This window comes from Pinus tabuliformis, chromosome 3_1, assembly GCF_031772625.1.
Source record: "Pinus tabuliformis cultivar Carrire ecotype Pingquan chromosome 3_1, CPIR1, whole genome shotgun sequence".
Classification (NCBI taxonomy): domain Eukaryota; kingdom Viridiplantae; phylum Streptophyta; class Pinopsida; order Pinales; family Pinaceae; genus Pinus; species Pinus tabuliformis.
The window spans coordinates 399,286,308-399,300,056 of NC_142301.1; the positions used below are offsets into that span (position 1 = coordinate 399,286,308).

Genomic DNA, 13,749 nt, shown 5'->3' on the forward strand with positions numbered 1-13,749 from the left:
ATAATGGGACATGGAAATCACAACTTCTAGCTAAAAAACAAAAACCATTTACTATTTTCAAATAAAAAATAAAACCATTTATCGATACTAAAATGGGCTAAAACCAGCCCCTCAAAGAGCCAAATTTTTTATTGCTCAGTCAAGGACTAATTCTCATCTAACTCTGTTGTGAAACAATACACTAGAAAAGACCAAAAGAAGTGTGGGAGGAAAGTGTATGTATTTTTTGTTCTTCCGGAAAAGTGGAAACAGAAAAACATTTCATTTTAGAATGCTAAAACTTCAAAGACAACATAGAAAGTTATGCAAATACTTTCGCAACTAGTTCTTGGGATAATCTATTTAGTGAGAGGTTTGTCGAGAAATTGAAAGCCTTTATTGTGAAGCTTCACAGGGAAAGGACCAAATACAACAACCAAATGAAAAAACATCTCTCCCATAAACAACAAAATACAACAACCAAATAAAAAAGTAATCTATCTTATAAACTATATTTAACCTCCTAAACTTTAAAATAATTTAATTTATTTCGTGTTCTTCCTACATGACTTTGATTTGGATACCACAACTTAGAAACAAGGGCTTAAAAGTAGCTCTCAAACTTTTAATGCACCCACGTCCTCTCACGGAAATTGAAAAAGAAAACTGTAATTCCGTAAGTTATGGAACCCCACTGCTCACATAAATATTTTTGCCAGAAATATTAATAATTAATAATCATAATAACCACTCCTCATCCACAAACCCTAGCGCAGTGGTTAGCGTGGTCTAAAACACGGGCTTTTCGAGAGAATTTACCGATTAGGGTTTCGATTATAGATGGCGGACTCGAAGCCGTCGATCTGAGATCGGACGGCCTAGGTATAGCGGCGAAGTCTCTTATTCTTTTGGCTTTAATTTCGTAGGGGCTAATATGATAGGTTTTTAATTTTTGCGGGGAGGAGTCGATTAATGAATGGCTTTACGGTTTCTGAAAGCGATTAAACCCTGGGCTGGTTGTTGAATCATGAAACCCTTGTAAATCTGTTGATGAAAGTCTGATTTAGATTGCATGGATCGGTACATCAGAGCACGGATTTGAAGGCTTTGAAGTCAGAAATTTGTGCGGGAATCGTCACGGCTGGTTCTCTTCAGATCGATCTGAGGTGGTCTGTTATGACGCTGATATCACAAGGTATGTGCAAATATTTGCCTGAAATATGATGGGTTTGTCTGCGCGGCTAGATCCTTGAGAGGACGGCGCAGCCCTGGCTCCAGCAACCATGGAAGATGGGTAACTGCAAGAATTATATGAATTCCCTTCGAAGTAATGCTGAAATTTTCAGTTATAGTTTTCGAACCCTGTCAGGATGAATAATGGATGCTTTTAATAGTCTCGTCTCTCTGAGGCTTTTGGTAAATTTGTGTGTAATCTCATTCGCCTTTGTTAAATGGAACGGGAGGCGGAATCTGAGGGTTTGCTGGCACCCGTTTCAAGATCTTCTCAAGGAGAAGGCTTAAAGATCGAATCTACGGTCGGTGAGGATGTGGCGGATGTCACAGCCGGATCAGCGCGGGATTTGAAGAGGAAAACCTTGCAGAGTCGTTCCAAAAACGCTTCTCAGGCATCCAAGAAGCCGAAGGACGGTAACAGCAGGGTTTTAGCGGGATCAAGTAAGAGGAAACGTGCAGAAGACGGTTCTGTGAAGCTCTCTCAGCCAGCAGCTAAGAAGAACAGACGAAGTGCCGCTTCTGACGCGCCTTCATCTCCAGGTACTTTATTAAATTTCGTAAAACCCGAGCTATCTGAAAAGCCAGATCCCTGCTTTGCTAATAATGAGGAGAGTTCTGATGATTCGGAACCTCTTATTAAAAAGATTAATAAAAGTGCTGCAAAGTTGGCTCATATTCGCGCCAAACATGCCACTGATGTCAATGACTCCCGGTTATCTGTCAAAAACTCCAAAAAAGTTTCTAATGCATCGCAATTCCCTCTGAAAACTGCGGTTCTTCCAAGCCATTTACCTTTTTCGGACGGGCCCGCAGAACATATTGTCAAGCCATTGCAAAATGTAGGAGAGACTGCACGTACAGAACCTAATTTCCCGGTTTTGAAAGATTTTGTCACCAAGTCTTTGCGAACATCAAAAAAGAAAAGCAAGGTCAATACTCTGCAGTCCGAACATTCTTTGAAGAAAAATGAAGGGGAGGACGCAACTACGTTTGGTGATGGAGTTGTTCCTATTAAGATGGCAAAAACTGCTAATGACAGAGGGAATTCTGTAGCTGCGGCATCAGTAACTGATTCGCCTCCGATATTTTCAAGTGAAATAAATAATGCCTCTCTCAAGTGGAGTAACCGCAAGGCTCGACATAGAAAGAGAACTGTTTCTAAGCAGAGACAACCATCATTGTTATCTCAGTCCGACAATGTTACGCTAACCAATGTTGCCAACGAGGAGCAAAGCTTAGAACAGAATGCAGCTAGAATGTTATCATCTCGCTTTAGTTCGCAGTGTGGCAACTTCGGTCTGAATGGTTCAAGTACGGCTCAACAGACCACAGAACCGGTTGATTCCTCGCTTCCCCTCAATTTGCGAGCACATTGTACGGACGATTCTAAGAAGACTGAAATGACTACCCCAAAGCAGAATAGTTCAAGAGCGCTTCGGCCAAGAAAGCGGAGACAGAAAGCCAGTGGCACGAGGCGTTACAAGGAAATTTGTTTCAGTGAAACAGATGCCTTCAAGATATTGGACAGAAGAATCAAGGTTTTCTGGCCCCTTGATAATAAGTGGTATTATGGTTCAGTCAAGAGTTATGATCCAACAAATAAGTTGCATTATGTTCGTTATGATGACCGTGATGAAGAGTGGCTTTCACTTAAAGAAGAGAAATTCAAGCTTCAGCTGCTTCCAGGTGAGACTGCTGGCAAATTCAAAATGTTGGAAAATTCTGGTCGTGGAAAAGTTGGAGGAAGATTTACAAATGGTACTCATCCAGTGCATGGAACACCCCATCCTCAAGAATTAAATAAAGAAATTCACTTGTCTACTGTTGATAATGATGCGTTTACATTCAGAACTGAAAATAGATCCTTTGAGAAGTATGCTTCTGCAGTATTGGATGCTCCTCGTATGCCTTCCAGGAATGGTGGGGAAGGCAGTGGCCGTAAAGATGACAATAGCTTGGTACCACTCAAGGATAATAATTCCATTGTTGAAAAGCTAAATTTTCACAACATTTCTGATAAAAGAAAGTCTGGAAATGTCTATGTTAGAAGACGGTACCGCAAAACAGGTTCTGGCCTAAAGGTTACAAATGAGAGTGCTATCAAGACAGGTGAAGGGAAGGTGAATGCTTTTCAGAAGTTGATTGAAACCGGAAAATCCTGTTCTCCCATTAAAAAGCTTGAACAGAGTTTCTGTAATGGAAAGAATGTGGGCCAGTCATTGTTTAGTAAAAATAGCAAGCATATAAACATTTTGAGCCCTAAAAATAATGTGCAACCTGAAAGATCTCCCATATCTAATGAAGGTCGGGAATGCGATACTGTATCGAGCTTGGGGTATTTAGTAACTGATGAGAACAGTGGGCCCGTGAAATCTCCAGAATATAAAAAAGAGTTAGATAGAGCTATTGCTCCTCAGTCTTTTACCTGTGATGAAATCTCTATCAATGAGAACTTTAAGCTTTTGCAGTCTGTTCATGATGGGGAACCTTCAAAACTTAGATGGTCTGAAGATAATATGGTATCAGAAATCATCACCAATGAAAATAAGCTGGAGCATTCCCAGTTTGATAATGACCTGTTGATGCTTTCTAAGCTTTCAGCAGGCTCTGGAAAAGATTTGTTAAGCTATCAAGGATCTGACCTTGCCCTTGGGATAATTCATTCGTTGGAAGAATATCAACCTCAGGGTGGTGCTGTGTTCATCAGTCACATGAGGCTCTTAAAGTACCTGATAATTTCTGGACATGGACTTCGTTGTTTTATTTCTTCCAAGGAACTTAATAGAAAGCACCCAATCTTATCTTTGTGGAACTTCTTGCCTCCAATGTATCCTGGATATGGACTGCAACATGTTTGCTGTCATAATAATTTGATTCAAAAGCAGTGTGGAATGGTCTTGCCTGTGTGGCCAATTGTCTGGTTGGATATTTTGGTGGTGGATAATTTCTCAAGTTCAAGCTTGTTTTCATTTGGGGGTTCTTTGTGGGAAGTTGTCAATGGTTTCAGCAAGATTATGATCTCAGTTTTGAATCCATTACAAAATAAATGTTCTTTCATGTTCTTAGGATCGATGAAGCTTGTTGATGTGCAAGTACCAGTCCCCTCAGTCAGTGTTCAGATTTCATTCTCTCAAGGTTTCAGCAAGCCTCTTAGCTTTCTTTTTTACAACTTTCAGGTGATATCAAGAGCAAAGTTAAAGGATCTCAAGAGAACGCTAGAAGTTCTCTGCGTCCTCCAGAAAAATTCTCCTCTGCCAAGTCGAAATAATGCAAATCTATGCTTCTTTGGAAGTTGTAATGGTCAAATGTCTGGGCACATGGCTTTCAAGGATTCAATTATGTTTTTGGAGGGTTCTGGTATGACTGTTCCTCTGTTTCATCCAAGGGCAAATATTTTAAATGTAAGTAAGTTAGAATTACATTGTTCTTATGGATTTTTAATTCTGTTGTTTCTGCAGGTTTTGTTTATTTATATTTGATGAGGCTAACAGGATCTAATCTATTTACCATATTTTCAAATTGCATATTAATGTATCTATATTCTCTTTCCAGGCTTTGCGAGAGAAGAGTTTTCATGATATGGATTATAGGATTTCTTCTACAGCAGAATCTAAAAAAATGAATCTCTGCAGAAGTGAATCTCCTAATTGCAGAAGGAATGGTTGCAGTGTTAATTTTGAGAGTGGTCCAACCATTCCATCTTTTTTGCTGACTTTTGCAGTTGCACCTAGTTTTTTCCTTGGCTTGCATTTAAAGATGTTGTTGGGGAAACCCTTTGACTCCACTGGCTTTCAAAATCTTGGATCAGACTCATCTGACTTGGAAAATAAGGAGATGCCTGATCGTTCAGATGTGGGTAATTGTGATGCATCAACTGCAGAAGTATCGTCAATGAAAACTGTTCAAACTGTTGAAAGGGTGTTCAGTGGAAGCCATATTGCAGATTCTAGTGCTTCTAGATGCCCAACTGCTAAGCATTCAAAGGTAGATGTTGATGCTTCCTCTATAAGCACTGTCGATGGCTGGGTAATGTCATCTCCACGATCATCATATTCTGAGCTTAATGTGACTGGAAATGCTGCAGGTCTTCCAGCAAAGCAAGATAGCCGTGATCAGTTTAAGCATGGAAATGCCCTTAAACTTCGGAGATGCTTGATGAATAGAGGATCATGGCAGTTTTCCAGGAGTTCAAGGCCTCGTTCCTCTCAGGTATTGAATTCACCAGTAATTGAGTTTGAAGTGGAGGGTTCTCACGTAGCTATGGATGGTGGGGAGGAAGCTGTTACAGGGCAATTCGTCACCAGCTGTGCTGGACCTACACAAGTTGAGCCAGATACAAAACAAGACAGGCCAGCTGTTTATGCTGAGTTGTTCACAGCTCAGAGTAACTTTTAGGATCGGGATAGGAATGGCACAACATCTCAGTCACAATGTGGCAAGACAACAGGGCTCAAAATGTTTATAATGGTTTCACAGAACCTAGAAAGCGTCACAGTGGGTTTTCAAATCTAATATTGGGTGATAATTCTGATGATATTTCTTTCAAAGAGGTCATATGAGACGAGGTTGTCCTTCAAGGCAATGTAAGGAAGACATGAAGAAGAAGAACTCTAATAATTCTTCACATCTAAGAATGTATTTAGATTATGTATTTTGTAGTGCAAATATCCTGGTTGTGGAAGTTGAAAGAGGGTGGAGAGAATGTGGTGCTCAAGTTGTGCTTGAGGCTTCAGATCATAATGAGTGGATGCTTGCTATGAAACTATCTGGATTTACAAAATATACCCATAAGGCACAACAAGTTCTTCAATTAGGCACAACAAATCGTTACACCCATGCTATGATATGGAGAGGTGGGAAGGATTGGAGCTTGGAGTTTCCTGATAGGAAGCAATGGGCTCTATTCAAAGAATTGCATGAAGAATGCCACAATCGAAATTTGCGAGCTGCCTCAGTGAGGCACATACCAATACCTGGAGTGCGCAAGATAGAGGATTATGATTGCAATTCTAATTTTGTCTGCCCTACTTCAAGGTATATCTGACAGTTGGAGAGTGAAGTTGAAATGGCCTTGGCCACTTCCCGTGTCATGTATGACATGGACATTGAGGATGAGGAGTGGCTTGGTGACTTAAACATTATGAGGGTTGGTGATGAAGGTTTCCAACCAAGTCAAGTATTGGAAGAAGCATTTGAGAGAATTATGGATTTACTGGAGGAGGCTACCTTCACACACCAACATGAGCTATTGAATAGTGATGAAGTAGCTGACTTCTGTTGGGATATTGCACCTGTGGAAGTAGTGAAAGCCATTCATTCTCATTGGAAAGAGAAGAGGTGGAGGAAAGGCATGGATTTGGTTCAACATTTTCAGGTGATGCTTAGATATGTTTTCAAGTAGTAAATTATTGTCTTCATTTTTTTTTAATATTTTCAGATTCCTATTTCTTTATTTAAATTTATTGTTTGTATTCATGCAGCCTGCTTCATGGGAGCGGTACCAACAGCAAATAAAGGAATGGGAGTCACAGATCAGTGAATTACAAAATTCACCAGCATCAAACAAGCAACATTTAATGCTGGAAAGACCATTGTTGTTTGCATTTTGTCTGAAAACTAGAGGATTGGAAATTCCAAACAAGACAAAATAATAGATACCTCATAGGAAATTCAATGCAGGGAAGCAAATTACTATAAGAGATCAGGAGAGTGGCATCTGTCCAGGTAATTTGCTATTTCTGTCTTGTTATGCATTGAAGGATACATTCATTTTAAAGCTCAGTGTAATGACTCCATTTAAATATTCATGCTGTTTAATAAGCAGCTAACAGGAAGCAGGGTGGGATGAGTATTGGAGAGGACAATTCTTCAGATGCCTTGGGTTATGTGTATAGCTCTAGTCCTCCACACATTGACATTCATTCTCAACCTGGAAGCATCACTGCAGTTTCATTAGAAACAACCACACAGTTGGATTCTATGGATTTCAGACTTGAGATGAATAATACCTGCCAGCAAAAGCATAAGATGAAGCTAAGTCGAAGGAAATCAAAGAGGATGAAAACATTTGTGTCTTCTAATGACACACAAAGGGATAGAATATCACGATGTGACATGGACCATAGAAATCAATATGTGTCTCATTCTTGGGAAACGACTTCCGGTGATCAATGGAATGATTCTTCTACTTTCTCCAAGTATAACTTGCCAAGTGTGAATTCAAGACATGCTTATCCAGCTTCTGATTTTGATGCAGAATTGAGGGTTCAGGAGGCCACAAATGCCACACGAGCTGCAGCTGAACTGGCTGCAGTGAAACGTGCTAAGGCTCAAAGGCTACTTCAGAAGGCAGATCTGGCTATCCATAAAGCTGCAGTAGCTGTAGTGACTGCAGAGGCTATACGGGCTGCTGAAAGAAACGCACAAGAAGGAAACCATAGGGATGTTGAAATGACACAGAATGAGCATCATGACACATACAGGTCTAAAGTCAGCAGTTCAGCAATATCATTTCCCAACGAAACCAGTGGTGTGGCAAATGAGTCGAGAAAAGCGAGTGTGGGGCATTGGCAGCCTTCCATGGTTGACCTCTTGCCTATAAAAGATGATGCTACAATTAGACAGAGCCCAAATAGATCACCATCAGCTTCGTTACCTACTACAAGCTGTCACATTTCCAAAAGGCAGGTAGAATTGATGCCAGTCACAACAGTAGGTTCCTCAGCAGTCCAGGATTTAGGTTCCAATCAGGCCCCAAAAACTAAAATTGAGGATTCAGTGTTGCCAAATGATGCATTCATGTCACGTGCTAGTTGGGGTCGTGAAATAAATACCTGACTGAAAATCACATTGTATGGAGTGGAGATCTTTTTGCAATCCTTCCTTTGTGAGGGATAGGGAATTGGGCTAACTGTGTATCCTCCAATTAGATACAGCGCTAATGTGCAGTTGCCACTTTCTGTGAAAGTGTTGGCTTTAAAGGAGCAAGTTTACAGCGAAATTTCCGGCTGTCTTTTGTAGCTTCTAGAGGGAGAAGGTTTGTAGATTTATTGTCATTACAATTCTGTACAGAAATTGTTTTCAGGTGCACTTCACAAATAGTTGAGCAGGAATGAACTGTCCATTGGAATAAGTATTTTTTTGCTCAAGTCTATTCTTTTATAATCTACTAATGCCATCTTGGCAACCCATGACAGATCACTATAGGAGCAATTGTCGGGGAGTGTATGAGACCACCTGAATCTGTAATTAATTATAACATGACTGGTAGTGATGGTTGAAGTGCAGATGTTGATCAAAGTGTTTTTATTAGCCTAAGGTTGCATTTGTCAGTCCTGTTTTTTCTCTTCTTTTTAAAACAGTAGTGCTGCCTGTTTATTTCTTATGATATGATGTGTGTTTATTGTCAATGAGGATGATCACCTGATGTCGAACCCAGCACTTATTTTGCGTAGTTGATGTGTAACAGGAATCTACATGGACAACATTATTCGTTTATGTGTGTAAATCATGTCAGATAGTAGAGATTAAAGACAAGGTTGATGCAGGTTAAGATTTGAAGGATTTGATCCAAAGTATTTCATGCTTCTTAAACATACAAGGGATTGCCGTGTGACTCCCTCTACCATATCATTCTGAAGGCCAAAGGCTCTTTCATTTGCATGTGTAGGCTAAATGTAAGTGATTTGGATAAGAAGTGTGTACCTTGAAGATGACAGTAGCCTTTAGTTATTCTTGGTGTTGAGAGTGGCAGTAGGCTGTTTAATTCGTTAGGTTACTTGCTTGAGAGGGGTATTGCATGCTTTGTGCATAGCATGTTATATGAGTTTTCTTGTTGAGGCACTTCCTTTATCTAGGATATCCTTGGGGATCATTGGACGGTTGAGCCAAATAGGCCAATGACTGATTGGGCATTGATAGAACTCAAACCACATGAACCAGGGCGTGCAAATTACTGAGCTTTACTGCCTCATTTACTCAAAGGAAAGATGGTTTGGATGTGTGGGTCGAGTCTACCCTTTTGTGGGCACGTGTGTAGGCAGATTAATGAGCTTTTGCTGCTCATCTGCACCAAGAAAATGGGTTTGGATTTTGCTCAGGTAATTAGGATCAAATCAAATCACGCCCTATGGTCTGGTCAGATCTTTAAATTTACAAGGAGAATGGGGCATTTAATAACTGTGGAGTCACAGCAGCTTGAAATTGAAAATCCAACTAATGTATAGGCATTTTCTAGTTCCAGAAGGTTTGCTTTGATAGTTCAGAAACAAGTCTCTCATATAGAAAGTTATATGGAAAGGTGATTCAAGATCTGTCATTTTATTTTCCCATCAATGGGCACACATGATTTTGAAGTTTTGATTGTAGTGGGGTATTGGTATTTTTGGTAAGGCAAACGCCGAAAAGGAATACACAGTTACTGTACATACTTATTAATGGAAAAGGGGATTTACATTCATACATGTCTTTTTATACATTTAAATTGGGGCTTCAGTTATTTAATAGTTTGTTGTGTCTTGGTGAAGAGATATCTATACAGTCCAGTGGACATATAACTTACTGTGATTTCTATGATGATTAACTTCACAAAATCTATCATCCTGTGGACCATAGAATTGTTCATACTTCCAAGTACTGTGACTTTGAAACAGAAGAACTGTCAATGTTGCTTTCTGGTCATCAAGGAAACATAAAAGCGGAAACGAGAAATAGATTAATAGGGGGTTTAAAGACAAAACAGTTTACCTTCAACAACTTCATCTGGACTTTTGGGTGTGGATCTTGCTTCCTTGGCTGTTGGTGATTTGCCACTAGATTGTTGGTAACCTTTTGAATTCTTTGTTGGTTTTCCGTAAATCATTGTTGTCAACCGTTTAGATATCAATTCGCACCTGCTATGACTGTGCACTTCTTTGTTGAGCTAGGCTTGGGCCTTTTCTGTTATCGAACTGTATGTTTCCTACTGGCTGGCATCCATAATGATACCTTGCTACTGTAACGTTTACCTTATATCTTGCTACGAATGCCTTCCTGCGGTTAAAAACAATGGTTTGGGGTGAAGCTGTTCCATGAATTCGTTTAACGAGGTTGAAGTATTGATTATACCATTGTCGCCCTTGTTTCCCCGATTGATATTTTAGAAACATGGACGTAAATTGCTGTTAAGGAAGGTGGATAATAGATTAAAGACTAGATGTGGAACCCTCCAAATTTGATTATACCATGCATTTGTCTGCTGTTGTATAGGTCCCACTTCTCAGGTCCCAATTCTCCGGCAAGGGTTGCGAAATTAAGAATACAATCACTGGTTAAGAGGGAAAATCATAATTGGGGATGGATGTGGATGGCAAGGGGTTAAGAGTTGGTATAAGACATAAATGCAAGGGTTTCTGAGGATGTGGTCCAGTAGTTGGGTGGGGAAGTTTGGTCTCCACAGGTCACATGGTCCAATCCCAGGCAGGACTATGTACGCCTGAGAGTTGCTCTAGGTGTGATTTCAGGGGGCAAAAAAATGTAAATGCAAAGGGATTCGGTGAAAAAACCATAAGAGAGTGCCAAGGGGTTAGCAAGCGGGTTGGAGATTCTTTCCTTAGGAATTCGTACTCTCTGAACTCCGGGGGGTTAACTAGTGGCTGGAGATTAACAAACTGATCAGTGTTTGTTGTGGAAATTGATAGGCGTTTATTAATGCTTAATTATTCATTCTTGTCATAAATTGGACTGAAAGTGTGATGTAGTCTAACAAAAGCACTTGATTTTTTTTTCAAGGCGGTTCATGGACACTAAGTGCCCACTACTACATACATGGGAAAATCCAGGTAGATCAATTCGAAGGGATCTACCCACCAGTGAAACTAGCGAGTCCTAACCCCAAGGGCGTTGAGGAGATTTGACCCCAATGATCTCCAGACAGGTAAGGCACTTAGCAACAGGGACTCGACCAACTGAGCTATCCGTTGGGGCTCTAACAAAAACCACTTGATATTGAGCGTTTGTTACAGAAATTGATCAGGCTTTGTTAATTATTCAAACTCGGGAGAAATTAGACATCATTATTTTTGACCAATTACTAGGGTCTGTTTATTATTCGAACTGAGAAGAAATTGGGCTGATTGTAGGAGTAACAGAATTTGATCGGAGGTGGCTAATTTTTATGACCACTCAGTAGGGTTTGTTAATTAGGAGAAATTTGACGGATTGTAGGATGTAGTCCACAGAAATTGATCGGAGGTAGTGAATGATGTGCATGGTCGTAGTTGATTTTGAAAATTGTTGTTTCAAGCTAAATGAAAAATTAGTTACACGGGTAAATGCTGTTTTGGTGGGTAAACTTAGCAATGAAATTTCAACATAAAAATATGAGTGTAACAAGACAGTAATAAAGATTATATTTTCCAAGATGATTATTCTTATTAGTATGTATCAATCAACTACTTTGGAGAATTTTATTTCGAGATGTTTTCGAGGATGGGTGAATAATGTTCTTAAGTATATCGTTGGATTTGATTTGAAATAGGTTAAGTTGTGCACAAATATGCGGGTGCAAAGTACATTTCTTTGGACAAAGTCTTTATTGTTGAGGGGTGTTTTTTTCTTTGGACAGTCTTTATTGATTGTTAGAGGGGTGTTTTTTTGGTCATTGGTACACCTTTTTATTTCTGCGAATATATATATCACTGGTACCTTTTTATTTCTTTGGATATACTTTTCTGAGATGTTTTGTTTTGTTCAAAGGTGGATTATAGTTTTACATAAATATTTTTAGTAGGTTGTTAGAGAAATGATTAACTTTGTTTCAAACTACTTCATTGAATAAATTTTTGTAAATAGTGGCGGGTTATACACAACACCATATGTATAACATAATTTTTTTAACACCAAATATATATATATATATATATTTTAATACCAAAAATATAAATATATATATATATATATATATATTTTTAACACCAAATGTATTAACATATTCGTTGATTTTTTTTTTCCTCCATATACTTAAATGTTCATGAAGCATTAGAATTTGTTTTGTTTTACGATGAATGTACAAACCTACATACGCAAGCTTGTGACTACTTGGAATTTGTTTTGTTTTATGAAAATTTACAAACATATCTAAGCTTGTGACTATTTAATGGTGTTTTTGTCCTAGGGCATGTTTATTTAATGGCATAAGCTTGTGACTATTTAATGGTGTTTTTGTCCTATGGCATGTTTATTTAATGGTGTTTTGGTCTTATAGCATGTTTTGTGGGATGTATTTTACTCTTGTCTTTTTTATGAAAATTTTAATGGTGTTTTTGTACTATGGCATGTTTTGCGGGATGCATTTCACTCTTGTTTTGTTTTATGAAAATTTACAAACATATCTAAGCTTTTGACTATTTAATGGTGTTTTTGTCCCATGGCAAGTTTTGTAGGATGCATTTTACTTTGTTTCATATACCACTGGAAATATGGTGGAATCAATGACATTTCTCCTCTTTGAAAATTTGAGAATTTATTTTTCAAGGGGATAAAGTATTAAATGGAATCAATGACATTTCTCCTCGTTGAAAATTTGAGAATTAATTTTTCAAGAAATATGGTTGGATCAATGACATTTCTCCTCATTGAAAATTTGAGAATTTATTTTTCAAGAGGATAAAGTATTAAATGGAATCAATGACATTTCTCCTAGTTGAAAATTTGAGAATTAATTTTTCTAGACAATAAAGGAGAATCAATGACATTTCTCCTCGTTGAAAATTTGAGAATTTATCTTTCAAGAGGATAAAGGATTAAATGGAATCAATGACATTTCTCCTTGTTGAAAATTTGAGAATTTATTTTTCAAGAGGATAAAGGATTAAATGATTGTTTTCTTTAATATGAGTTTTTGTGAACTTATCATGTATTTTTATTATCAAGTAGTTTGAATATGAGTTTTTGTGAACTTATCATGTATTTTTATTATCTAAGTAGTCTGACTTTGTAACATGGTATTATACATGGGGATTTGTATTTCTTAGGAAAGAATAATTTTGACGTAAATCAACTTTGGAAATAACAAAAATCTATTATAATAATTGGTTAGAGTGAAACTGTTGAAGAGTTTTATTATTACAGAGAGAATTCAAGATAATAATATAGAGTGAAACTAATATGTTTTTTTAATTAAAAAATAATTCATATAAACATAATATAGGAGGTTGGAATTACCAGTTCTAGTCTAAACTTGTACAAAATGTACTATACAAATAAGTCTAGGGTCCATTTCATTAATTCTTACATGTTATACAATTATGGTAATTAATACTCTCTTATGTTTTTAATTAATTTATGGTAATTAATACTTTTATGTTTTTAATTAATTTATTCTTGCCTCATTTTTAAGAAATGATGTACTATATCAAATGATTGTAGGGTCCATTTCTATTCATTAATTCTTACCTGTTATACAATTATGTCAATCAATAGTCATTTTCATTGTTTTTTCAATTGGTTTATTCTCGTCTCTTTCTAAAAATTGTTTGTTTGTTTGTTTTTTTTATAATG

The 13,749-nt window shown here is 37.8% G+C and overlaps 1 protein-coding gene across 1 annotated transcript; it reads left to right on the top strand.

Moving 5' to 3' along the window:
* The first annotated feature begins 904 nt into the window (after positions 1–904).
* LOC149187414 (uncharacterized) lies at positions 905–8,858 on the top strand. The gene is given in 7 exon segments (XM_089409659.1): positions 905–4,613; positions 4,765–5,605; positions 5,763–6,587; positions 6,589–6,858; positions 6,892–6,936; positions 7,037–8,530; positions 8,681–8,858. Coding segments are annotated over 6 exon segments (6,177 nt in total). The 5' UTR covers positions 905–1,430; the 3' UTR covers positions 8,050–8,530; positions 8,681–8,858.
* The last annotated feature ends 4,891 nt before the right edge of the window (positions 8,859–13,749 follow it).